Source organism: Carcharhinus amblyrhynchos, chromosome 3, assembly GCF_965287045.1.
Source record: "Carcharhinus amblyrhynchos chromosome 3, sCarAmb.v2.hapA, whole genome shotgun sequence".
NCBI lineage: Eukaryota > Metazoa > Chordata > Chondrichthyes > Carcharhiniformes > Carcharhinidae > Carcharhinus > Carcharhinus amblyrhynchos.
Genome location: NC_137326.1, coordinates 83558818 through 83586714, shown reverse-complemented (window position 1 = coordinate 83586714; position 27897 = coordinate 83558818). Strand labels below are relative to the sequence as shown.

The 27897-nt window shown below is 41.0% G+C and overlaps 1 protein-coding gene across 2 annotated transcripts in view; it reads right to left on the bottom strand.

The window, feature by feature from the left end:
- Positions 1-27897, bottom strand: part of ppp2r3a (protein phosphatase 2, regulatory subunit B'', alpha) — a 349273-nt gene that overhangs the window by 169682 nt on the left and 151694 nt on the right. For both annotated transcript variants that reach the window (XM_080185443.1, XM_080185445.1), the window contains exon 3: positions 7513-10224. In XM_080185443.1, the coding sequence (XP_080041569.1) occupies positions 7513-9654 (2142 nt within the window). In that variant the 5' untranslated portion in view covers positions 9655-10224. The remainder of the gene's footprint in view (positions 1-7512; positions 10225-27897) is intronic.

The window sequence follows — 27897 nt, the reverse complement described above, 5'->3', positions numbered from 1 at the left end:
ACAAGTGATTTGTCATCATGTAAACCCTGTTATCAGTTAAGATACAAAGCTTGATTGCCTGAAGGCTTTATTTTAATTTTGTCATATTAATTTTTGAGTAGCAGATGGCAAAATCCAGTAATTGAATTGCACAGAGAAATAAAGCTATATTTCACTTTATGCGTTAGAGCAAAAGGTGTTCCACAATTTATTACATTACTTACTGATTTTCAATGATTCCTATTTGTCAGGCAAATGCATGAACTCCACTACTTTTATATAAAGGTTTGTTTCATTGATACTATTGCCAATATCTACAGACCATGATGGGCTGTATAATAAATTCAACTCATTAACACTATCATTATGCTGCAGATTACACAACTACAGTTGCTGTTTCTAGCCCTGTAACAGAATGTGAACCAATTGCAGTTTAACTATTACTATAACCTGCTCCTAGTGACTTTACTTCAATTTTACGGTGCACTTAGTTATTGAAAATTCACACTCGGAGTTGAGTCCTGGTGAACTGGTTGCTGGTCAGTTGGAATTTGGACACTGATCGAAGGTAGACATTGATTGCTGAGGGACTGAGAGTTATTGTGGGTTACAGCGTTGTCCTGTTAACCTTCATGGATCGAATTCAACTCAATGTGGAAAAACATCTTTAAAAGTAAAGTTTATTTATTTGTCACAAATAAGGCTTACATTAACACTACAATGAAGTTACTGTGAAATTCCCCTTTTCATTTCTTTACTTTTTACTTTGCTTTACAGGTGTCTACCTGCTTTACTTTTGTGCCCAGGAGATGAGTTCATGTTAGAGATAGGCCCATGGAGCTGGAATCAGGTCCAAATGCAAAGCCAGGCTAATTGTGTTGCAGTTTCAATACAAAGGTCCACCTCTGACAATTAACTGGGAGGCAAGACTGTAGAGGAGGCAGCTGACCTAATCCTGCACAATCATTTCTGACCCTTATTATGTGAGTAATGAACTTTTCTCTGATTGTATGTGATGGTCAACAGGTTTTTAACTGCGGTAGAGTTGGCCCAGCATGTGAAAACTGCAAATCCCCTGACGGTTGCTTTCATTTCTCATCAGACTGCATACACAGGGACTTAAATTAATTGCCTCCTTAAGGACCTCAATTGACGTTAGGGTGGGAAGGCCGGTCCATGGACCTTCCCACCACAGAATTGAACAGGGTGGAAGCAGGAAGGCTGCCATGCTCCTGTTTGATTAAATGCCCCCCACCAGTATACCCCCCACAAAGGAGGGGGGTGGGCATAAGATTCTGCCCTCTCACGTAGTACAACTGGAAATTAAATTAAACTCAGTTAAGGTGTTTAGTCTTCAACAATAAGAATGAAATCTTGTAATATCCTTCAAAATGTAATATCCCAGCTCTCAGCTTTTCTGCTCGTCTTATTTGGAAAATAACACATGATTTGTGAGGTAAAGCGATATGGGACACAGTACTACTTCTGTTGGAGTTTCTAATCTTAGCTGCTTCATAAAGGACCACCAGATAAAATTTGGATGCTTTGTTCAAGATGGAAAGAAAAATGACTCTATGCTGTTTCTGTGTGCTGAGAGAGCAGTTTTGGCTGCCTGCCATACCTTTTGGTTACAGAAGTGTATGCAGCCTGTGCTAAATGTACTGTTCTTTGTTGCGTGCATGCACTTGTTGCATACATGTTAAATGCACTGTTCCTTGTTGCATGCATGCACTTGTTGCATACATGTTAAATGCACTGTTCCTTGTTGCATGCCTGAACAAGACGCAAAAAAAATTGTAACTTACAGGCACTTCTTAAACTGGCCTGAACTGCTCTAAGCTAATCTTAACTATTTAATGGAAAAGTGCACAGTGACTGAATAGGTGCTGACAGTGGTACAGAAAATAGTACAACATGGGAGAATGATACTGCACTGGAGGCCTTGGGGGGAAATGAAAAGGATGAGAGAAGTCCTGTATTTGCAGCGGTCCAGGAGGCTCTTCAGACACATTGATAGAGGAAGTGGATAGTCATGGAGGTCAATGCTAGAACCCAGCCCTGCCATAGTAATGTACCAAGAAGCTCCCAGTTAATGCTCCCTTTAATTAGTGCTGGGGCAGGAGAGATCCTTTATGTTGCTTAACGTGTATACAATTATACAAGAATAAGAAAGGCAATTGGCTGGAGTATGGAGATCCAAAATGGCAGTACAGGTATCAATTTAGCATTGGAGACTGATTGATGTCATGATCAGCCTGCTTTCCGTACTGCTAGCAGATATGTTCAATGCATTTCATGGTAGTAGTATGCACTTTTGCAATAGATGCCATTTGCTTAGCCTGATAATGGCACTTGTGGACCTGATTTAGCACTCAATCTATCTTGCAGTAAAAAGAAAGGCAGCTAATAGGGGGGTAATGGATATTGTAAGAGCAAAATTGCTCAAGATAAAACATTTCTACCAAAGAATTTTTGCTTCATGTTGGCTGACAGCAAGCATACTTTATTCAGTTCTTTAATCTCTTTAGTTATGTTTTTCTCCCTGATTGCCGGCCAACCCAACTGAGAATAAATGCAAGTCGCCCATCGAGAGCATTGGTGTTTCTGGCAGTTTAGCTCCTAAGTAGTGAAATCTCGATGTGTACTTTGAAAGTTGGGAGAATGATTAAAATGTCAGCTTGGTGTTTCACTGAAAGAATTTGATATCCTTGAATATGCTAACAACGAGAATGCAAAGAAATGTAATGGAAAAGATTAAAGGATTATACCACATAATCATTAGTAGTTTACATCTGTCTAAAAATGTTTGAAAGCTTGAAATCTGAATACGATCCTTGAATAAACTGGTGGCTGATGTTTAAATATGATTCCAATTGCAGTTACTTATGTGGAGCTTAAAATATTATTGATGGAAATACTTAGCTCAGATTTTACTTTCAATGTTTCACAAACAAAAGACATGTTAAATGTGTATATAGATTTGCAGTAATATATATCTGAAATGATATGTGAGAGAGAGCAAATAATGCCAATAATTTCAGAGTCAACACCTTCTGTTGCATGTGATGACAACTCCCTTCTTATGCATTCCTTTGAAGTTGTTATATTATCTATGCTTAAGCCAAACAGATATATGTATATTCTGCAGCTATGAGTGATGTTCCTTTCCCATCTTTATTGGAATTCACTTCATGATTTTAAATTAAACCACAAAAGCAAACTACTCATCAGTTTCAGGAAGATTTCCTTCTCTCATTACTTGTCACAAAATCATGAACATGTGCAATGATTTTGATCCAAATTGAACAATTCTTCTGCTAATGCACTTAAGTGAGCCTCAAGCAGTTTAATAGCCTGTGTGAGGGATGGATGACCTTTAACCCTATATGTAATGGTGTTATGCACCAGGAAAGAGCTACTATTGTGTGTTGTAATGTGATGGGTTAACGTGTGCAATGATCTGAAAGGGGAAGGGAAATGGTTTTGCAAATGTGCTATTAACACTGGCATTTGTACATCAAAGAGAAGATGGTGCAGTGATCGCATAATACTGACTGCCATGGGGTAAAAGATGATTCTGATTCCCCACTCAAAATTTTACCTAATGAGACATTTTGATGTGAATATATATGAATACTTTTTTGTTTGGGGGGTGGCATTTGTTTCAATCATACAAAATCTTATTTGGAGTCAGGACTGTGGGCCACAGCCTGCTGACTGTTGGACTAGAGGTTTCGATTTTGGCATCTGGATTTTGGATGACTTGGATCTAAGGTATGAGCTAATAACAGTTCTCATTCCAGGTCCAACTACTCCTCAGTGCTCATTCCATATGAACACAATAAGCAACACTATTATGTTAAAAAAGAATTTTTGAAAAACACCATGGGATTTGGGCTTCACTGGCAAGGCCAACATCCATTACTCTTCCCTAATCATCCTGAGAAGGTGGCAGGCCTTTTACTTGAACCTCACTGAGTGGGTTTTGTACAGCAGAGTAGTTTGCATGGCCAGTTACCCATCTTGGAATGGTATTGGACTTGCATAAGGCTAGATCTCTTGTTGTGGCAGTTTTCCTACTCTGAAGAACATTCTCAGTGGCCACCTAAGAGTTACATGTTCACTTTTGCAGAAACAGACCTTTACTTTTTTTTCAAATTTCTAAACTACAATGGTGAGATTTGAACACATATTCGCGATTGTCAATCCACACCTTGGAATTAGTACTCTGATACACAGCAACGACACTGCAACTACACTGCAGTAACTGTTTTATCTGATGGTGACTTGCAGAGAGTCAGGTTTGACATATTTATAATTTCATGCATTTAATGCTTTGGAAAATAATACAAAAATATATTTTGTGAACAAAACTCCATTCTCAAAAAATTTGCATGATTTTGATTAGACGACTTTCCTTCTCCTCCCTGTGGCTTGTTTTCCAGCAGTGCAGGTGGTTCACTATGAGTCAGCAGCAGGATCTTCCGGTCCCACTGATGTTTACGGCGTTTTGTGCGGCTTGTCCATCTCACCGCTAGGGAACGCAGTGAGGGTGGGCTGATCCCTCTGGTGGGAGCAGCTGGAAACCCTTACCCCATCTTTTTCTGACTAATGTGACACATATTGAATATTTCAACCAACACACAACACAGGTCAGAAATCGGAATAATTTTTTCCTTGACAACAGCCCTGTTGTTTCAATTATTACAGAGAATTAATTTACTTTGACTAAAAAGCAAAGATGATTTTCAATTTTAAATCATCCACCTGATGTGACGATGAGTATGGGATGTGTATGGGAATCAGAGAAGAGTCGCAGCATGAAACCAATGTAGGAGAGTCAGTATTGTGTTAGTACTGCACCTGATTATCTACTGCAGTCAATAGAAAAGAAAATTTGAGGAGTTGTGAATCACCCAGTTTACATAACTGCCTATGACCAATTTCACCCATACAATGAATAATTTGCCGGGTGTTAGCGATAGAAAGGTGGTAGGACTGGAGGGTCTTAATGACATTACTGTTACTAGAAAGGCGGTGCTCGACAGACTGGAGGGGCTGATTGTGGACAAGTCCCCAGGACCGGATGGAATGCATCCGAGGGTTCTGAAAGAAATGGCGGAGGTGATAGTGGATGCCTTGGTGGTTATTTTCCAAACGTCGCTGGATTCCGGGGAAGTGCCGGATGATTGGAAAACGGCTAATGTTACGCCGTTGTTTAAGAAGGGTGCCAGGCAAAAGGCGGGGAATTATAGGCCGGTTAGTTTAACATCTGTGGTAGGTAAAATGTTAGAATCTGTCATCAAGGAGGAAATTGCGAGGCATCTTGAAGGGAATTGCTTGATAGAGCAGATGCAGCACGGTTTCATTAAAGGGAAGTCGTGTCTGACAAATTTACTGGAGTTCTATGAGGATGTGTCTAGGGCAGTGGATAGAGGAGAGCCGGTGGATGTGGTCTTTCTAGATTTTCAGAAAGCGTTTGACAAAGTGCCTCACAAGAGGTTATTGCAGAAGGTCGAGGGACATGGAGTTGGGGGTAAGGTGTTAGCGTGGATAGAAGATTGGTTGTCAAATAGGAGGCAGAGAGTGGGGGTCAACGGGTGCTATTCGGATTGGCGGATGGTGACTAGTGGAGTGCCCCAGGGGTCGGTGCTGGGGCCTCAGCTTTTTACCATTTATATAGATGATCTGGAGGAGGGAACCGAGTGTAGAGTGTCGAAATTTGCTGATGACACCAAGATTGGGGGAACGGCAAATTGTGCGGAGGGTGTGGAGAGTCTGCAGAAGGATCTAGATAGGCTGGGCGAATGGGCCAGGAAATGGCAAATGGAATTTAATGTTGGCAAGTGTGAGGTGGTCCACTTTGGTAGGAAAAATGGTAGGAAGGACTATTACTTACGCGGCGAAAAACTGCAGCAGGCGACGGTGCAGAGGGACCTCGGGGTCCTTGTGCATGAGTCGCAAAAACCCAGCTTGCAGGTTCAGCAGGTGGTCAGGAAGGCGAATGGGATGCTGGCCTTCATAGCGAAGGGGATTGAATATAAAAGTAGGGAGGTCTTGCTGCAGCTGTATAGGGCATTGGTGAGGCCGCAACTGGAGTACTGTGTGCATTTTTGGGCGCCGCACCTGCGCAAAGATATTTTGGCCTTGGAGGGAGTGCAGAGGAGGTTTACTAGGCTGATACCGGAGTTGAGGGGGTTGAGCTATGAGGAGAGGCTGAATAAACTGGGCTTGTACTCGTTAGAGTTTAGAAGAATGAGAGGAGATCTCATTGAGACGTATAAGATGATGAATGGGATGGATAGGATAGAGGTGGAAAGACTCTTCCCGCTCAAAAAAGACAATAGGACTAGGGGGCACAGCCTCAAGATAAAAGGGGGGCGGTTTAGAACAGAGTTGAGGAGGAACTTCTTCACTCAAAGGGTGGTGAATCTCTGGAATTCTCTGCCCGTTGAAGTGGTGGAGGCTGCCTCGCTAAATATTTTTAAGACACGGGTTGGTGGGTTTTTGATAGGAGAGGGGATTAAGGGTTATGGGGAGAGGGCGGGAAAGTGGAACTGAGCAGCGACAGATCAGCCATGATCTTATTGAATGGCGGGGCAGGCTCGAAGGGCTAGATGGCCTACTCCTGCTCCTATTTCTTATGTTCTTATGTTCTTATGTTCTTACAATGGCACATGCTAACTCATCCTTTTTTCATTGACTCTGGGACTGTTGTTCAACCACAATTAAATACCATGGACGTATGTGTGAACTACCCTCCTATGTCTTGCACATCTTTTGCTTTGAATATAGGCCGAAGAAAGTCTTGTATTTAACAATGTTTTTGTTAAATATGAGACCTGTCAAAGTGAAAATGGATATTTTCCACCCTAAATAGCCCAGAGGAAATTGATCCAGATCTTAGCACCAAGGTGAAATTCTACAATAAACCAGTTAACTGAACTTTTTCCACTTGTTTCAATTCCAAAGAACAACATTTGTGGGTATTCTCTGCATTCTAAAAATTGTCACAGGAACCCGGTGACTATAAATAAATAAGAAGTTCCAGGTCTGAAATGGAAAGAATTCTGGCATGTTCCAGGAAGAATGCAGCATGATCCCCACTTGTCAGATACAGCTACCCATAAATGACACTGGATTACACTAGATATGGCTACCCATAAATGACACTGGATAACACCCTGCATTCAAGTTGAATGTTCTAATTTAGAAACACAAAATTAGGTAATGTGCTCAAGTGAGCAACCAAGGGAATCTAATTACCATCAATTCATTACAGCAGTCTACAAAACCATTAAAGAGGACAGCAAAACTATCAGAGCAAACAAGAAAATAGAACAAAGTTTCCCAAAAGAGTGAGTTGACATATCATAAAAGGAGAATCACACAAAATAGGTTTCAATTTAAAAAAAGATCGAGGGGATGGAGTCCATTTAATTTTCCCTTGTTGATAATTGGAGTTGTTCAAAATAAGGCTAACAACTGAATTAAGTTATAAATCAAATATAACACATAGAACTTGAGTCTTACCTTGATCACCTCAGGTGTCTGTTGAACTGACAGGTGTGAGCCAGTATCTTTAGTTACAGCTGGCTGTATTGAGTGTGCAGTTTTGCAAGACTCAGAAGCCTGTGATAATGTATCTTGGAGTATCCGCATTACTTCCTTCTCTCTTGCCAAAATACCCTTACTACTCCCACGTTCAACCAGCTCCTGAGCAAAGCCCTCAATACTCTCCAGGATGCGTAAGAGCAGGGCTGCATCATCCTCTTCAGTTTTGTTATTTTTATTTACATTGGTTCCTTTTGTGGGAGAAGACAATGGCACAGTTTCTCTGAGTGACACTTCTAAGTGTTTTCTTCCTGACTCAGTGGTCAAAAAATTAACTTGTCCTGATTGCTGACTATGATTCTTAAAGTCAATGTCATTGTTTCTAGAAGAATCATATTCTTGCCTCATGTTTATGGTTTGAGAAAAGGATTCCAAATCCATCAGTAGCTTCTCAATTTCTTCCTGTTGATGTGACTTATTGTTATCTGTTTTAGCTTTTGATCTTGTTATTGAAGGTTCTGTGGAATTATGGTTTCTACTTACATTACTGGAAAAGCTGGGAGATTCAGAAGTTGGCTGCACACGTGACGTATTTTCACCCACATTATCTATAATTCTAACTCCCTCATCCCTTGCCCTCTTGCAAGCATCAACAGGAGAGGCCTGCTTTTGAGGCTGAAGGTGTTTTTCGGCCTTCCCAAAATTATTATAATCTTTCCCTCTTGATTCCTGCTCCAAAACCTTGTCAACATCACAATCCTCCTGAATATAAAGAGGCTCCATGGGTATCTTAGAAGTACTGTCAATATTCTTGGATAGGAACAGATCGTGAGAGGAAGGGTTATCAGAGCAATTTATGTGAGGTAGTATGTGGGGTTGATTTATAGCAGTTGAATCATTTTTTTGGATGTTGTTCTCTTGAAGATGACCATTATATGAAGTACCATAAACTTTATCGATAGGTATCGTATTGTTGCCGTTGGTAGCTCGATGGACAATCTGAGTATCCGCTGGAGGAGGAGGTAGTTTGGTAGATTGGGGTGGTGCTGACTGAACAACATCTTCATATCTGGGTGGTTGGTCATTCCCAAATGGAGGGTATGGCATTTGCTGCAAACTGTGTAGACTGTGTACCAATTCAACAAGATCATGCTGATTATCTCGTCCAGATAACCCATGTTCAAGTTCGAAAGGTAACTTTTTCAGGTAGCTTGAAAGTCTCGCCATGACGTTTCTGTAGATTAGGTCTGGATTGTTGCTAGCATCACTGTCATCATTATTGTGGGATTTGCTCTTAATGCATTGCTTTATTATATCTGTGCATTTCTTCAGGTCTTCTGAGCACTTCAGTAAAATGTCTAGGCAAATCTTTATGTCCTCTCCTGAGTCTGAGCTATCTGTTTTGTGCTTTCCTAAAAATTTGGTGATGAGGTTATCTTCTGAGAGGTTTTGAAGGTACAGTTGTGTGGCATTGCTGATATTTTGTTCATGCAATGTGATAAGGTTCGCCTCTTTCTGCTCAATGGCTGTTTTTTGTGCAAAACTAAAAGATGGGCAATTCTCATTGTTGCCAATATGGTTAAATGCTATATCAAAGTCTGCAGATCTTCTGCTAGCCATATCTGGTTTCACTTTCCTCCCCTTCCTGAAGGTCACATGGCTTGCAGGGCACTTCATTTTGTCAAATGAAAACTCTTTAATTTTGCCACTGGCCAGGTTTATGGCATCACTGGTAATGTCCTTTAGGCTGGATAAACCTTGCACTCCCATTCCCTTTTTGACCCTGGCCGCACCAGGCAGAAGTTGATGATTATCATCAGCAGCAACATCAGCAGAAGCTGCCACGCTTTCAGCAGGTAGAAATTTGTGGGTCATCTCCTGCGTACTTGCGAATCTTGGGCTGGATGAGGGAAGAAGTGAATGACTCAGCAGCTCTGAACAGACGCCATGGTGGACCACATTGCAGTCACTGCCAGCAGTATTTGGGAAGGCTTGGCAGGACCCATTACAGTAGTGTACAGTATGCTGGTAGCGTTGATCAATTATAATGCTGTTATAATAGTTCACAGTACTGACAACAAGTCTGTATGTTGCTGCCATTGCAGAGAAACCCGGGCGCATTCAGGGGGGATGAGGACGCAACTTTTTTCTGACCCTTTCTCACAAGATGAGTAATAGTCTCTGGTTACATTAACCCATTAAATTAATGGCCTTGAGGGTTCCAGCTTCGTCATTCTCAGTAGAAATCTGTATATCCTCAGTACTTTCCGAGAACAAGTCAGGTTGTAACTACAGATGTAGGATCTAAGTGCTTGGCTCTTACAAGCCTTTTGAGGCCTGCTATTGAGACGTGTGGTCAAGTTGCAGCTGCTATAAGTGTGTCAGTCAAGGCTTCTCTGGGTCAGAGGATCACATGTCACTTGTCAATGTTATACTCTTCACTTAGGAAAATGATGCAAAGTTCACCGTAGTCAAGGCGTCAGTCTCCATTCTCAATATTTGGGCATATGGCCTACATGCAGGCCTGTTAAAGCATCTAAACAGCATCACAATCCACAAAGAGATATTCAGGCGTGAAGTAATTTTGTTAAGGGATGGAGGTGCCTGCTGAGTTCTAAATGTGTGCAGCAGATGTGCTTTAGAATTCAACAGGCTTGTTCAGCATTAGCCCCTCCTTTGCCTTTGAACCAACTGGAAGAAAAAGAGAGAAGCAACAATGTGACTTAAACTCATTACATGAAAATTAAAATTGAATTTAGTGTTTTGTTATTTAATCATGTCAGTACTCGTCAATCCAAGATTAGTATTAGCAGTGTAGACATCCTTTTATCTTGCCATCATGGTAATTAAAATATAATTATTTGAGTGCAGCAATATTGCTGGTAGGGGACCGTCGAAATATTTACTTTGCTGAAGCGAAAGAAGACATAAGCAAAATTACATTTTTTGAATAGCTAATAATAAATAGTGTTGAAAAACATGTCACAGTTGCACTGCCTACAGAATATGAAACAGCAAGGAAAAAAATCCCTAAGTTACAGATAAAAGTCAGGTTTGCATCTCTAATCAGCATTGAGTCACTTCTTCCGTATGGAACTACAAATGAAATCACTTGAAAACAGGAGTGAATAGGGAGCCTACCTAATAGAAGAGAATTTTTTTGCAAAGCCAACAATGCAGCAAAAATGCTTCCTTTATCGCTCAAGCTTAATTCCTTTTTGAATTTATTAATAAGAGTATCCACATAACATCAAAATTGTGAGCATGTTTTAATTCAAATTCATAAAGCAGCATAAAAAAAACATAAGGTTATCTTTCAATTTAGAAATATTTTACGAACTTCACAGATTAAGCTCAAATTACAGTAGAAACAAAAGTTAACATTAGGTTAATAGGCTATGTGAAAGTTGAAACTGCCAAATAGGTAATTGTCCTATAGAGACAATGGTTTCCAATGTTCCTGGCAATAAATCTGTCTGTTCAACTGATTAAAATATCTCTCTAGTTTCATTTGAAAGAGATGTGTTGGTGAGCTTGACTGCAGTAATAAATCATTGAACTGTGCATCAGGAATGGGAAGATCACATTGGTTAAAATTGATAAATCAGCAAATGTTCACAAAAACAATACACACATTAATCCTTTGATTATCCTTAAGGTTTCTGACAGCAATTGAGAACTGCCCTAAAATTGCACGTGCATTTTCTTCAACATATATTTTCATTATATGCTTTATTGATTATCAATGGTTGATTAATTCTTCATGAGCTTGAAATGATCATTTCAAAATAATTAATCCTTCATCATTCGAAAACCAGCAGCACACTAACTATTGACATCTGCCAGAATAACTGCTGTCAGCAAACTAAAACTCTAAACTGAAATGATCTCATGCTCTGTACCATACGCATTGTAAATCTAATGGGCAGTTATCAGATCTCACAGTTCAGATGACAGCTATATATTCAGCTTCATCCTCATGGTTTATGGTGCTATCTCCACCCGGAGCTACTATTTGCAGTCACTCCCAGGTATCCATTACTCCCGTTGCCTTGAATTTACAGTTTGGGATATCAGTTTACTATTTTAATAAGACTCTAACACATGCAAACCCATCACTACAGTATAATAACTGGAAGGGATTTCACATGAATGTGTGGAATGTTCATATGATGATATCCTCAAATCATAATTTTATGATCCACTTAATAATTACAGGACACAAGACTTTGGCCACGATTCTCCCATCCCACTGTGCTAAAAAATTAAGTAAAAAGTCTGACAACACCAGGTTTTAGTCCAACTGATTTATTTGATAGTAAACTCACAAGCTTTCGGGTTAGCCCCTTCGTCAGGTGAATGGAGAGTTCTGGCCTCAGACAGAGCATATAAAGCACAGACAGTTTACAGATTACTGATTAGAATGCGAATCTTTACACCTAACCTGCTGTTCAAGTCCTGAAGTGGTTGACAATGTGTGTGGAAGGAGCACTGATCACAGGTTAAAGAGATGTGTATTGTCTCCAGACAGTACAGTAAGTGAGGTATTGCAAACCCAGGCAAGTCACGGGGGTTACAGATAGTGCGACATGAACCCAAGATCCCTGTTGAGACCGTCCTCATGTGTGCGGAACTTGGCTATCAGTCTCTGTTCAGCGATTCTGCGCTGTCGTGTGTCGTGAAGGTCGCCTTGGAGAATGCTTACCCAAAGGTCAGAGGCTGAATGCCCGTGACCACTGAAGTGTTCGCAGCAAACTACCCAGCCTTCAGGAGAACAGTGACCACAATACCACACAACCTTGCCACAGCAACCTCTGCAAGACATGCCGGATCATCGACATGGATACCATCATCACACGTGAGAATACCATCCACCAGGTACATGGTAAATACTCTTGCAACTCGGCCAACATTGTCTACCTCTTACGTTGCAAGAAAGGATGTCCCGAAGCATGGTACATTGGGGAGACCATGCAGACGCTACGACAACGGATGAACGAACATCGCTTGACAATCACCAGGCAAGACTGTTCCCTTCCTGTTGGCGAACACTTCAGTGGTCACGGGCATTCAGCCTCTGACCTTTGGGTAAGCATTCTCCAAGGCGGCCTTCACAACACACGACAGCGCAGAGTTGCTGAGCAGAGACTGATAGCCAAGTTCCACACACATGAGGACGGTCTCAACAGGGATCTTGGGTTCATGTCGCACTATCTGTAACCCCTGTGACTTGCCTGGGTTTGCAAAACCTCATTCACTGTGCTGTCTGGAGACAATACACATCTCTTTAACCTGTGATCAGTGCTCCTTCCACTCACATTGACGGCCACTTCAGGACTTGAACAGCAGGTTAGGTGTAAAGATTCGCATTCTAATCAGTAATCTGTAAACTGTCTGTGCTTTATATGCTCTGTCCGAGGCCAGAACTCTCCATTCACCTGACGAAAGGGCTAACCCAAAAGCTAGTGAGTTTACTATCAAATAAATTGGTTGGACTAAAACCTGGTGTTGTCAGACTTTTTACTGTGTTTACCCCAGTCCAACGCCGGCATATCCACATTATGACTAAAAAATTAACACAGTGGGCCGGGAGAATCCCACGGTGGCCGATTTGCACAGTTTGTGCGATCGTTTGCACACTGCTTGTGTCTCCCAGCGCCAGATTTCCGACAGTATCTGCTCTGCGCCGGAAATCGGTGGGAAGTTGTAGAAATGATTTAAATAATAATTTCCACATAATTTAAGTGAGATTAGCAAGCCTGGGACTGACTTCTCTGGACCCACAATCCTCTCCCACCCAGCCAGAGTGTTTCGCTCCAGTGGGGATTACACTAGCTCCCCACATTCGGGGAACTAGCGGCCCGACTCCACTGGAATGAAGGGAGGCAATTTGGGCCCCGTAGAGGGTTGGGGGGTGGGGGGTGGGAGGATGACCCCCTGGGCATTAGCACCTGGGAATGGTCAACCTGTGCCCCCGGCACTGTCCAAGGGGCAAAATGCCAATACCCAGGAGGAACCTTGACACAGTCCATGTGGCATGGAGCAGTGCCAAGGGGGTGGGGCCTATTAGGGGCAGGGCCTAGGGCGTGATTGTGGGGGTGGGGAGTCCCGCTGCCACTCTGCATAGGGATCGGTGAGGGGCATTGGGAGGCCAGCGACTGGGATGGCCTGCGATGATGGGGGGTGGGGGAGGGGCGGGATTGCGGTCAGCTTGGCACTACGGGGTGCGGGTCGGTACTGCAGTGTGGGGGGGGGGGGGGGTGTTGATCAGAGGGGGAGGGGCTGGAGATCGTGGGAGGCTGGGATGGGGGTTCAGATCTAAGCCCAGGAATGCCTGGGGGGCTAGCGATTGAGCTGGCCAGCAAATCGGGAGGCTGGCAGTGCAGGGCCAATGCGCAATCTCTGATCGCAGTACTGCCAGATTGATGCGCAATAGTTCACTCTGCGCGCTGATTTCAGCCTCTCCAGTGTGAATAGACCCCGCTTCCTGAAATTTAATGACCTCTGCAGTGCACAGAATGTGAGGGATTCTTCGCTGAACTCCCACTGAGAAAAACAGTTTGAATTACTCCAGTTTTCACGCAAATTTGACATTTAGAATTTTTTTGGGAGAATTCTGCCCTTTGAGTTTGACTTTCAACTTTTTAAAAAAGGGAACTGAGTGTTAAATAATGTGATTCAAAGACTTGTATTTAGATAGCATGTTCACAACCTTAGGGAATTCTTATGTGCTTTACAACAAATGTAGTACTTTTGAAGTGTAGAAAAAAGCACCGTAATCATGGCTGGATATTCGTTTTTAAATTATGTTGATGGAGGGATAAAATAGTACCAAGGGATTTGTTATGTCCACCTGGAAAAGCAGATGAGGCCTCAGTCTGACAACAAAAGACAGTACCTTCAACAGTACACTTTCTCAGTAGAGCACTAAGAGTGGCTTTTTGCTCCAGTCTCTGTTGAGGAATTTGAACCCATAATCTTTTGACCAAAGTGTACAAATGCTTGCCAATGAGCCTTGTTGATACTTAACATGAAGCAAACATCAACAAACATCAACAACATCAACAAACGTTAACACCATCAACAAAATAAATCACCTGATTATTTATGCCATTGCTGGGACGGAACCTTGTTGTGTGCAAATTGACTGCCATGTTTCTATATGTTGTGATAGTGAAGACACAAGTACTTTAGTGGCTGTGAAGCATTTTGGGAGGTTCTGGGGTGATAGATAGAAAGCACTATATGAGAACAAAATATTCAGTGAGAGGACGATGGAGAACAAGGGTTGACAAATACCTAGATATTTTATAAAGATTTGTGAAATGACTTACATTGGAATATATTTTGGACTAATGCAGAAAATGTGTGACTTGAGTGTGAATTGCTTGAGTGTGAAGAGAGGAAATGGCTCCAAAGAGAGATGCAGATCTTGCAAAAGTACAGTATGAATGTTACAATAAAACAAAATAATTTTCCTGTATTTATTCAATTTCCCTGTAATTCTAAGATTTATGTATATTTTCCTATAAATGTTTACTAAGGTAATCCTAACTGTTCAATCATTTCCATGCATTGCATTGTTCAGTTAGTTCAACCGCTGGCAACTAAGCACAAATCCATTAATAGAACGTTGGAAAAGAGTCTCTGCGCTGAGCTCTGATTCTGATGACCTGGATTGTTTGCTGATAGGGTTGGTGAGGGGAGGGGGGGGGCGGTGGGCGTAGGTGTTGCAGGCAGGGATGATGGGCTGCATTAGAAATTGGGCCTATTGACTCCAGAAAGAAGTTGGAGGTTTCTGGATGTGGAGATTGACTGGCTGGAAGGCTTGCCTTTGAGCTCTGATGCTTTATTTATGTTATTTAAAAAATTGAACAGAACAAAAAAAACTCTCGTTCTCACCCCTCATGCTCGCTCAGTTCTTAACACACTCCCCATTCCTCACTCATGTCAACCCATGTGATCTTATGTCCCTCAACTCACCCCACAGATACTCCATGCTAACCCATGCCCCTATTCATTCCCATGTCTTTTTAGTCCCTTTATAGTCCCTATGCCAACTTAGCACTATCTCATGCTAACCTATGCCCCGCTACATATTACCCTTTGCCCTTGCCACCTCCGTGCCAACTCACCTAGTATCCACCATGGGAAAACCATGGGAGTCATGCTGGCACAAAATAAATTTATATGTAATCGATAAAATCACTATTTACAAAAGATTCTCATTGATAAGAATTCTGTGCATGGAAATTCCTTCAACTAGCTTAAGAAAACAAACAATATCTATTCTATGATCACTTGGAGCTGTCAATCAAACTGCTCACTGAACAGGCCCCCCATTGTGATAATGTTAGGTTATAAAATCAGTTCTGCAGGATAAATCCTATAATGGTAGCTCTCAGGCTGATGTCAACAGATAGGGTGAAATATCAAGCACTGGCTCATTGACACCACAAATTTAAAGCCCAGCAGAGTTAAATCCCTTGACAGCCTTGACAATTCCAATGAGCTTTGGCAATTCTTTGACAGCTTCAATCAGTTTTAAGCACAATTATGTCCACTTTTAAAAATACTAAATGGCACCCGTCCCATCCCAAAAGTTACCTTACCTCTCCAAAAGAGTAGCCTAGCTATCCAAATGACCTGCTCCTATCAGGTTTAATCAGCGTCTTTTTCAGACACCTACCTCACCAAAATTTCACATTAGTGTAGACAGTTACTGATTTATATGGATAGCTAAATTCTTGAACCTCAGACGCGCAATTTATAACCATTCTCCTGCCCTGGCAGAGACCAGGTTTGGTTGCAGTACATCTGAATTTGGGTCCCTACTAACACTCTAGTGCAGATGAAGAACTTCTCTGTCTGCACGAAAATTCAGGCCACTATTCTGTCTTCAGTACCTGTGGAGTGAAACAGCTCAGCTTCAGATCTCTGCAAACAGCTGGTTTAGTAAATTCAGCAATTCAATCTCAACAAACAGTCTAAAACAAAATAGATTAATTTGTCTGTTATAATTTGCTGGCAGGAGATTACTCCATTTGGTGTAATGAACTTTAAAAAAACAGATAATTGAGTAATGTTTTATCTTGGGACAGGATTTGGTGTTTAAATGTTATGTTTGGATCAAGAATTATGTAGAACAGGAGTGAAAGGGAAGTGGTTTAATAGATTCAAATTGTGCTCTTGGATCGGAACTATGCTTGGATAAGGCATGTGTTTATGTGAAGCTGACAGACCTGAGTGTAAACATATCAGCACTGTGTGAATTGCACCCTGGAAACTGTTCAAAATAGATTTCTGCAACTAGGTGGGGTGCAGCTAGGACACTGCTCTTTCATCTCTGAGACTTGGGTTCAATGTTAACCCGAGCTCAAGGGATGAGTCATCTCTGGTAGCTTTATGGGCCTTAACTGAAACAAATGTGGAATAAAACTGAGATTTGACCTTCTTGCAAAACAGAGACTTACCATTTTCCCAATTGTACAGAGACACCAATATGGGCAACTAAAATGTTATAGTTGCAGTCAGCAATGTTTCACAAAATTACTGTTAAAGTGCGTTTTTTAGGCAAAACAGAAGAAGTTTATGCAATTCACCCAGTAAGCACTTTAGATGTTAGCCGTGACTCAGCTGGCACCACCTTGCCCATGAGTCAGAAGGTTGCGGATTCAAGTCCCACTCCAGAGATTTGATCACAAAAATCTGGACTGGCATGGCAGTCTAGGGAGAGCTGCACTGGCAAAGGTACCGTCTTCCAGATAAGGAATTAAAATGAAGCTCCTCCTGTTTTCTTAGGTGAAAGTAAATGATCCCAAGGCACCATTTTGAAGAAGGGCTGGGGAGTTATCCTGAATAATATTTGTTCCTCAATCAGTATTACAAAAAGTGCAATTTATTTGTTTTTGATGTAGGAAACACCTCTACAAACAAAGGATGGTAGAATTTGGAACTCTATTCTTCAAACAGCAAGTGATGATTGTTTTAAATCTGAGATGATAGAATTTTGTAACTAAAGATATTAAGGGATACAAGGCAAGGGCAGGTATATAGAGTTAGGTTGCAGATCAAGCACGACCTCAATAAATAGCAGAGTATGCTTGAGTGGCTAATTGTCCTGTTTTATGTTCCTATTACAGTATGGTGGCACAGTGGTTAGAACTGCTGCTTCACAGCTCCAGGAGCCTGGGAACACTTCCAGCCTTGGGTGACTGTCTGTGGAGTTGTCACATTCTTCCCATGTCTGCTTGGGTTTCCTCCCACAGTCCATAGATGTGCAGTTTAGGTGGATTGGTAAGGCTAAATTGCCGCTTGGTGTCCCAAGATGTGTAGGTTAGATAAATTAGCCATGGGAAATGTGTGGGATAGGGTGAGGGCCTGGTAAAATCCTCTGTCAGAGAGTTGGTGCAGACTCGAAGGGCTGAATGGCCTCTTCTACACTGTAGGTATTGTATTGTCACATTGCTTTTTATGGGAATTTGCTATATGCAAATTTGCTGCCGCATTTTCTACAACAATGTCTGCACTACATTTGACGTGAAGTGCTTTGGGATGAATGTAGATAATGAAAGGTCTATATAAATGCTTGCTGCTCATACTGGGTCTCAAAAACATTTAATTGATTAGCATAGACATCCCACAATTGAATAAGCACAGAAGCATTTTGCTTCAAGTAAATGCATCCTTACAGCCTTTTGTGCCTGTTCCACTTTCATAATCCCTGCAAATGGATCCAGTTTGTACAGAAAAAGAAAAGATTAATCAGAGTGGACAGCACGGTAGCACAGTGGTTAGCACTGCTGCTTCACAGCTCCAGGGTCCTGGGTTCAATCCCTGGTTCAGGTCACTGTCTGGGTAGAGTTTGTACATTCTCCTCGTGTCTGCATGGGTTTCCTCTGGGTGCTCTGGTTTCCTCCCACAGTCCAAAGATGTGCGGGTTAGGTTGATTGGCCATGCTAAGAAATTGCCCCTTAGTGTCCAGGGATGCATAGGTTAGTGGGATTAGTGGGTATAATATGTAGGGATATGGGGGTAGAGTCTAGGTGGGATTGTGTTTGGTGCAGACTCGATGGGCCGAAGGGCCTCTTTCTGCACTGTAGGGTTCTATGATTCTATGAAAGAGTTCCTCTTTCTGAGCTCAATTAGTAATGCCGTAAAAAGTGTGTATTTTTGAATATTGCCTGAGAACAAAAACAAGTTTGTCTTTGATGACTATGTGGTTAAATCATTTGTCAGGATCACAGTTGTTTGAGCTACAGGAGGGTGGCTTGTACCTCTTAAATTGAACATCAGCAAAAGTGAGCACTTTCAGGCAAGAAGGTAAGTTTCTCTGATTTTACCAGAGAACTGGGGTAGGCAGAGGATATTCAATTGGCATTCCATTTCTGATACGGAGATATGATTAATTAAATTAATTAATGAAATGTATGTCTATTGTGTCTGAGAAAATAGGCTGTAGGAAAATGAAGGAAAATGTAGTAAAAAAGGAAAGGAATTCCAATCAGGGTAAATAGAAAATTTGGTGCAAGTTGGTGGGGAATTTTCTGAATGTTTAATTTCCGTTGTTTATACACAACACAAATGGAGCAGCTCCAAGATCTGTAGCTACTGCTACTGAAAGGAAGTAGTGCAATTGCTTGGAAAGGCAGCTTTCCTGAATGTCTGGCCATTATGTTGGCCGAAAGAAATATCTTAGAAATATATTTTTTTCCCACAACTGTAGCACTATTGGGAACATGTGTAGTTTGATGTACATATTCTTGATCTTCAGGATGGAAATGTGCCATGATGGAGAATGAGAACATGCACACATGGCAAAAGTAGCAGTCAGCGTTTGTGTAGATTCAATGAGAATACAAGGAATAACATCAGTGCATTTCACACTCCACTTCTCCTAATCTCACTCCTACCTGAATCCTACCGGAATTCCACTGGATTTGGTTCCTGCCTCCTTTTGGCACTGTGCCAACACCTGTGCATGCATTGGGGCCAGTGTAAACTGCACGGTATAGTTGGATCGCCATCCCGACAATTAGCTTTGCAGGGGTGGGAGATACACAGTTCAGCACAATAATGCCAAATTCAATTCATAGTTTGTTTCAAAGGGAATGGAAGAACATAAAAAAACAATAGAGGAAAGACAGAAATGCATGGCGATGAAGTAGAGGTGGATGGGGGAAGAAAGTGGGGCATTACCTTATGTCAGAAAATGGAAGAGTACTTGGAAGTAGAGAAGGAATGAGTACCAGTATTAATTGAGAGGGAGGAGGAAGGGATATAGCCACCATGAAATTGGGGGATTCAGTTTGGTGGTAGAAGCTCATCTCAAACAAGAAAGAGAGACATTAAGAGGGCCTGAAACATGAATGTCTCTTCAATTGAAAAACAATTATTTGATTTTTACAATCTGTTAACATCTGTAATAGCAAAAAACTGTGCTGGCGACAATTTTGAATTTATTTTCCTCAGCATTGCCTGAAGGTGAAATTTGTTTTGACAAGGCTTTTTCTGCTTAGGCAATCTCTAGTAATCTGTAGTTTTAGTGATCAAATGAAAATAATCTAGCAAAAAAAAACAAACAAAGGAACTCTGGTAAACCCAATTTAACAATTAAATGCTGGTCCTTTAAGAGATGTTAACTTAAAACCTCATAATATTAAAGCACTGAGCAAAACTCTCTCACGATAATGGTGATTTTGTAATTATTTCCAAGCCTGGACAGCTTTGCTGATAATAAAACAGTTGAGTAAGTCCCCACACAGCTTCAAATGATGTCACACTTTGGATGGAGATGTGGTGCAATTCATTTGGCTTCGTTCTGCAATCTACAAATCCAAGACTCTCCCAAACCTACACAAGTGCTTTCTCACGAGGTGATTGATTCTCAGGCTTGATAAAAGTTCCCGCACTTGTCAGATTAAAAAAGATACTGCTAACTTTGTAACTCTGTGTGCAGTTGGCAGGGAGAGGGGTATCTGACAAGCTAAAAGAATTTTGTCTGTTGACTGCAGAAAAAGTCACCTTATTGTTGGATTGTATGTTTTCACAAGGGTTGTGAATTTTTGTGCTGGCACTTAAACATTTATTGTGCATAGGAGAGCTGAGTGGTTCTGTGGGCTGGGAATCTATTCATTCACATTTGGATTTGAATTCAGTCCAGAGAAGCTGGAATGGTTTTTTTCTGATTGTTGCTCTCTCCAGTGGGCATTAAAGTGGAACTGGACCCAATGCTGAGGTTTATTCTCGCCTAATGTTAATACTTTTCCACTTTATTTAGCTGGAATGGGTTACATTTTTCTCTGTATGGAAGACAATTTAATACCCTCAACACAAACCAACCAACAGGATAGCATGAGACATTATTGGCAAAAACAAAGTTGTTGCTCATAGTGAGTTAAGTGCATGGATCATTTGGGCAGATACACATGTCCTGCAAGGAGCTCTCACCTTGCTATAATTATTAGCAATGGATCCACACATTGAATTCAGCTGAAGAAAAGCTCTGAGCAACATAGTATGGGAAAATATGCAAGTCTATGAATTTATGCCGAATACCAACAGTCTGAGCATTGCACAGATCATACAATACCATGGTGCAAACTGCACTGGAGAAAGGTACACGTAGGTCAGGATTATATCGCATTGAGTTCTAGAAGCACCCCTACTGTCTCTGATCAACACAGTAAGAAGTCTCACAACACCAGGTTAAAGTCCAACAGGTTTATTTGGTAGCAAAAGCCACTAGCTTTCGAAGCACTGCTTCTTCATCAGGTGAGTGGGATTTCAGTTCAAAAACAGGGCATGTAAATTCACAATCTCAATTTACTGTGCGCAGTTTATTGAGTTTGTGTCTTTATATGTCCTGTTTGTGAACTGAACTCCCACTCACCTGATGAAGCAACGTTCGAAAGCTAGTGGCTTTTGCTCGAAATGAACTTGTTGGACTTTAACTTGGTGTTGTGAGACTTCTTATTGTGGTTATCCCAATCCAACGCCAGCATCTCCACATCATAATATTGTACAAGTCAGATATAGTCAGTGATAGGGGGAACTAACCGGCAATAAGTGGCACACTGTCTGATGCTAACAGTGGAAGAAATATGTTGGCTCCAATAAACTCACTATAAGTGGTGGGCACTGTGATTACTCTTTTCAAATGACAGTTATGTAATATTATTGAAATTTTATTTCATTATTGGGATAAAAGGAAAAATAATAACCTTCTTTCAAAAATCAGAAAAATCACAACGGACTATTAGTGAACCTTTAATCATTTCCATGCAGTTAACAAGTCATTTAACTTACATAAATTGTGAAAAATTAATGAGTATGATGTTAACCTTTTTCAGAAAATTAATAAAACTGAAAAAGTGTACTATTAACACAGAAGGGTCTTCATATAAATAGAATTATCAGGTTTATTAAAATGTATTGCACAATATCACAAGGTTTAATCTGTGTGCGGCTGTTTCTATATTTCAATGTCCCTTAGTTTCCATATATTCTTCGCCTCGGAGAATGGCCAAATTCCTTTTTTAAAAAGTGCTGATTGTTTCTTGAAATATCATAGTGAAGGGGAAAAAACACATAAGAATGCACCCACTGGTCAGAAGTGCTATGTTTCTTTTAAAGTGTTTATTTCCTTGTACTTATTTTTATACCAAGGACATTTCTCCACTACAGCAGTAAGGACTTTGGGTGTTCTCTGTGCTAAAGAATACTATTCATGTCTGGCTACTTAACACACCTATAAGTGAAGGAAGGAAGGAATACGTAAGCTATGGCAGTGGATTAATTTTATGATTGATCGACCAAGATTTTGGACTAGTGATAACTGCAAAACCGTCAGCGTTTATCCTCATAAGTCCCTGAAACTGACAGCAACTTCTGGAGTTCACACACGTTTAGTTAAACACAGACGTCCAAGAGGTTGCTGTCAGTAATTCTATGCTTCTCCAGAGGCTGCATTGTTGAAGCATCCCTTCCCCAAATTTGTAATCAATTAGAAATTACTGGAGCTGATGAGAACCTGCCCTTTTATGCTATTTGTCTAACCTTGGAAAACCCTTGAAAAAGTTGAATGAAATGTAACACGTATTAAGATCATGGTAACTGTTGGGGAAACAGCTGTGATGCTGAAAATTAATTTTACAACAAAAGTGCATTTTGAAATTATTATTTTTTGAAAATTTGCTTTGGATACTTTAGCTTCTGCTTTAATTTATGTGTTTTGCTTTCTGTAATACAAAATTAAAGAATTATGACTGCATTTTACTCCCTGATTTGTTGTCAGTGTGAATACTTCAATGTGATTGGCTGCTTACCCTGCTTGCTGACATTGGTCTTGCTGAACACCTGGAGGTGCACTTGGCTTGGCGTCAGATTCAGATTAACAGTTGGGAAAGTGAAGAAAGCAAGTCACGGAGATCTCTAGATCTTTGTCGGAAGCTTTCTTCAGGGTCAACGGCTTTGCTGCCACCGCAAAATCTAGGCCCTTATCTCTAATCAGGTTATTCTGTGGCCCTTTGCTTAGACCTCTTCCAGCAATTTGCATCTAAGTACCATACTCACAGCAAAGTACATTAAACTGATATAAGTGGAATCACTTTGCACAGAGACCTGGAGCCACTGATCACCACTTTGATAAACACAGTGTTATATTTTCCTCTAGTAAGTGAAAACAAGAACCAGAAATATGTGCCAATTTCTCACCCACCCTGAGTCAATGCACAGCTTTCGTGACCCAAACAAGTGTTACACTTTGATGTACAAACATTATCTATTTGTTGGCACGGTAATTAGAGAATTAAATAGAATTGATATAATTTAGGGTACTGGCACTCATTGTGAGCATTTTGTTATGGAAGAATTGGAAAATGTTGTACATTCTTTTGACGTAGGCATAACAAGCAAAGTCTATTTATTGCATATTCCCAATTACTGCGAAGGCATTAAAAACTGACCACATAATATGGGACCAAACTGTTATGTTGACCAGACTGGATAGAGGTGACAGGTACATTCCTATGAAAGGGAGGGGCTGCCTCAAGCCATTTTTTTGGAGTAGTCACCAGCAATCTTTTTAAAGGAGTAACTGATTAGGAGCTTATTGTCTTGTACAAATGAAGGGGTGTGCATGGCACATGTTCTACCTTTCAATATTTGAAAACTACCCTATAATTGCCATTGATTTACAAATGCAAACAGCCTCATCGCTAATTTACAGGCTTACCTGAGCGGCCACTGTTTATGTATCATTTCCACCAGCCTAATGCCTCATAAATGGATGGCCAGCATTTGAAAATTGGCACCAGGAATTCTAGGGTGTTTTTTCAGTATTACAGCAATTACAATACCTTGTCCATTCTTGATGTGGAGATGCCGGCATTGGACTTGGGTGGGGACAGTAAGAAGTTTCACAAGACCAGGTTAAAGTCCAACAGGTAATTCGGAATCATGAGCTTTTGGAGCACTGCTCCTTCATCAGATGAGTGAGTTCATCACCTGATGCTCTGAAAGCTCTTGATTCCAAATAAACCTGTTGGTGATTATTGGAAGGGAAAGACAGTTTTAGAAAATCTTTCCTCTTTCCTATGTTTAATCAGCTAAAACTCAAGAACACAAACCTGATCTAATTGTACAATATGTATTGTATAGTGCATCCTTTTAGCCTCACGTTTATTCCTCACCATGTGTTCGTCCACTTCTATTTTAGAGGAATTTATTAACATAGTAATACTATGAAATCATGGGATACTTTCTACATACCATGCTCTGTCCTTCACCAACAAACAATAAATCAAAATGAAAAGAATCCCTTGCTTGTCAAAACTACTAATGGCTTCCTACAAACATAAAACAAATATGCTTATGTGCAAGGTTCTACCTGAAATTTATTAGAGAGTCTGACAAATTGTTAGGAATTGGAATCAGAAATATCCTTTTCCTTGCAATGAACAGGTGTGTAATACATTATCAGTATTTGAGGTGTATGAACTGCTTGATGTGTTAACCACAGAATTGTGGTTGCTGCATTTACCCATTAATTGTCCATTAAACGTGCCCCAGAAAGTTAAATCAAGTAATTGATAATGTAAATCCCCCATAAATAACACAATAATAATTAATGACTGGGCAATATTCCGATAGGACATTATCCTCAGGTCTTTCCATATAAACTTGTTTCACTGCATTATATTATCAATTTATTCTGCCCAGGAAGAGGGCAATTAAAAATATAAAAAATCATTTTTTTAGGATGTGAATTGTTGTCAAAGATTTACAAAAATGCCAACTTTTAACAGTTTTCCCTTACTTTAATTTTTAAATAATCTCTCTTAATCCAATATTTGTTTCCTTCTTTTGATTTTTTTTCTCTGTGATGTTGAATTCACTCTCTCTGATTAGCAGTCCTTAATGCACCTTTCTTCTCAATACTTCCTCAGTTCATTTCTCAATCCTTAAATCCATTGGATAAGAAAATACCCTTTAGGTTTCAGATGTCCCTGCCTTCTTCATAATGCTGTTATCTGCTTGCACTTCTGGGAGATTTGTGGGCAGAAAATTTTGAAGCTTATTGTGAAACTGGTCTAACTAACTGGGCACAATGTAAGATGTCCCAATCTGGCAAAATCTGGCAATACTTTTCCATTTTATTTTTAGCAAGTCTCAGAAATCACCATTTACTGCTGGAAAAGTGTGGCTTTGGATATGGGTTTGCCCAAACAATTTGAGCACCAAAATCAAAGCAAACTACAATGACGTTTGCTAATAACGTTATTACATACATTCAGTGATCCACTTACACACTATCTTTTTTGTTGGCCAATAACACAGAGCTGAAGCTTGCATGCAATGTTAGTTTCCTTGGGCAGCAGTATTTTGTTTTTGCCTGACCAGAATCCAAAGTAAATTTAGTACTTCAATACAAGAGTGACAATACAGTTCGCCGATCAGTTTAATTAGACTTGGCTTTATCACACTGTGGAGCAACACTTTCTTCCTGTTTTTAATGAACAAACCTTGAATATTTCTATATAAAATTGGTAAGATAATGGAGTAAAAACAAGTTTCTGTGGAAAGACTTAGGAATAATATCGTAAGCAAGCCTGAAGTGGAAACTTGACAGAAGTACTGAAATTAATTGCTGGTGTTCTGCCCATTTAAGGGTCATAAACCTACAGTGCTATACCTGCCAGCGCCTGTCCCAAAGGTAACAATGTCATAAAGGTCATTGCTTTGAGGTTTGCTATAACTGTTGTGCTTATGATACGAAATTGAGCAAATAACAGTGCAAGTAAATTGAGCATTATATCAATGTCTTCACTGATTAATTACTAAAAGTACTATTTGAACAGAAACATATATAATTCTGGGCAAGGGAATGAATGACCTTCAAACATGATATATATATGTTGATGAAAAGGAAGCGTGGATTATGTTCCCCTGATGTTGACATATGTTGATGTATTCTCAGCAAGGAATTCTTCAACACAGCCTGATAGCCTTTGGCAGCACCTAAGAGATGATTTTGCCGTGAGTTATTGTCATCCTTCAATTAATTGCTGCAGAAGTTGCTGAACGTCTAATAGATTATTTATGTTTTTGCTGGAAAGGAACCAATGGGGAGAAATTCTGGATAATTATGAAATCTATTAAGGACAGAAACACATTCAATGGTTTTAGACAATGTCATAAATTGCTCAGGTTATATTTTGTGGTTAGAAATAACTATTTCCAAATTCTGAATAGTGGTACTTGAATAAATAGAGTCACATGAATATTCTCCTATGTTTCCATTAAAAGCCAAAGACATTTCTTATTAGCCATGACCATGATTTTGAGGATGGTGAGGCTTCCGTTCCTACTATCTGAGGAGTCAGCAGTCATAAAGCTTGCAGCATAGAAACAGGCCCTTCGGCCCAAATTGTCCATGCTGCCCAGTTTTTAACACTAAGTTAGTCCCAATTGCCAGCATTTGGCTCAGATCCTTCTACATCCATCTTATCAATATAATCAACTAAATGCTTTTTAAAAGACAAAATTATACCTGCTTCTGCTATTGCCTCTGGCAGCTCGTTCCAGACACTCACCACCCTGAGTGAAAAAAATTAGCCCTCTGGACATTTTTGTATCTTTCCCCGCTCAGCTTTAACCTATGGCCTCTAGTTTTAGATTCCCCTATCTTTGGGAAAAGATGTTGACCATTTACCTTATCTATGCCCCTCATTGCTTTATAGACCTCTATAAGTTCACCCAGAGAACACATTCCTGCTGTTGCTGCAGCCATTTAATGTTCCAACAAGCATTACAAAGCTGGAGTTCTGCCCCTCACTTTACACAATCCATTATTTATTGGGTTGCAAGATTAATTCAAACAAATTATTTTTCCTTATAAAGAATTGGGGGTGGAATTCTCCCAAAAGTGTTGAATTCGTGGGAAAACTGGAGTAGTTTTTTCAGCGGGAGCTCAGACTAGACTCTCACACTTTGTGCAACGTAGATGCCAACAGCATGAATATCATTAACTTACAGTGGGCGGAGCCCATTCTGCTTGGGAGGCTGAAACCAGCAGGCCTCTACGCATGCCCCCGAACTGTCAGCCTCCTGTTTGCTGGCCAGCTCGATCACTGGCCAGGCTGGGACCCCCACAGGCCAATCACGGTTCCCCCGACCATTTTCGGTCCAGTTTCGACCCCCCCCCACCTGTCCCAGACTGCCCTAATCTCTAGCCTCCTCCCCCGCCCCCTGGCAGACACCTATGCCCCCCAGCCTGCCCCGACTGCTGGCCTCTCTCCTGCCCCCATCAATCCCAACACTGTGTGGCAGTGGGATCCCCGCCCCAGTAGACCCCCACCCCATTGGTACTGCCCCATGCTCGACTGGAGATGGCAACATGCCCCCTGAGAGTGCCAAGGAGCAAAGGCTAGCACTGCCAGGGTGCCCATGCCCAGGGGGCACCAATCCTTGCTGCCCATCCCCCTGGGGGGCCCCAATTCCCCTCCCTTCACTCCATCCAGATCGGGCCACTGGCTTCTCAAATGTGGGGAGCTACTGTAAACCCCATTGGAGTGAAACAGTCTGGTGGGATGGCAGAGGCTAATGGACTCAGAGAATTCAGTCCCGGGGCCTGCTGATAGCACTTAATTGATATTTAAAGTCTCATTTAAACGCTAGCCCCACCTCCTCACCACTTTCTGGCACGGAGCAGATTCACCGGAAATCCAGAGCTAGGAGCAGCTAACGGGGTGCAAAAGCTTGCGAATTGCCCCTCGTGCGATTCTCTCGGCCCGCTGCAATTAGCGCAGCAGAGTGGGAGAATCGCTCCCTAGGTATCAGGAATCAGGTATGCTTTGCATTAGG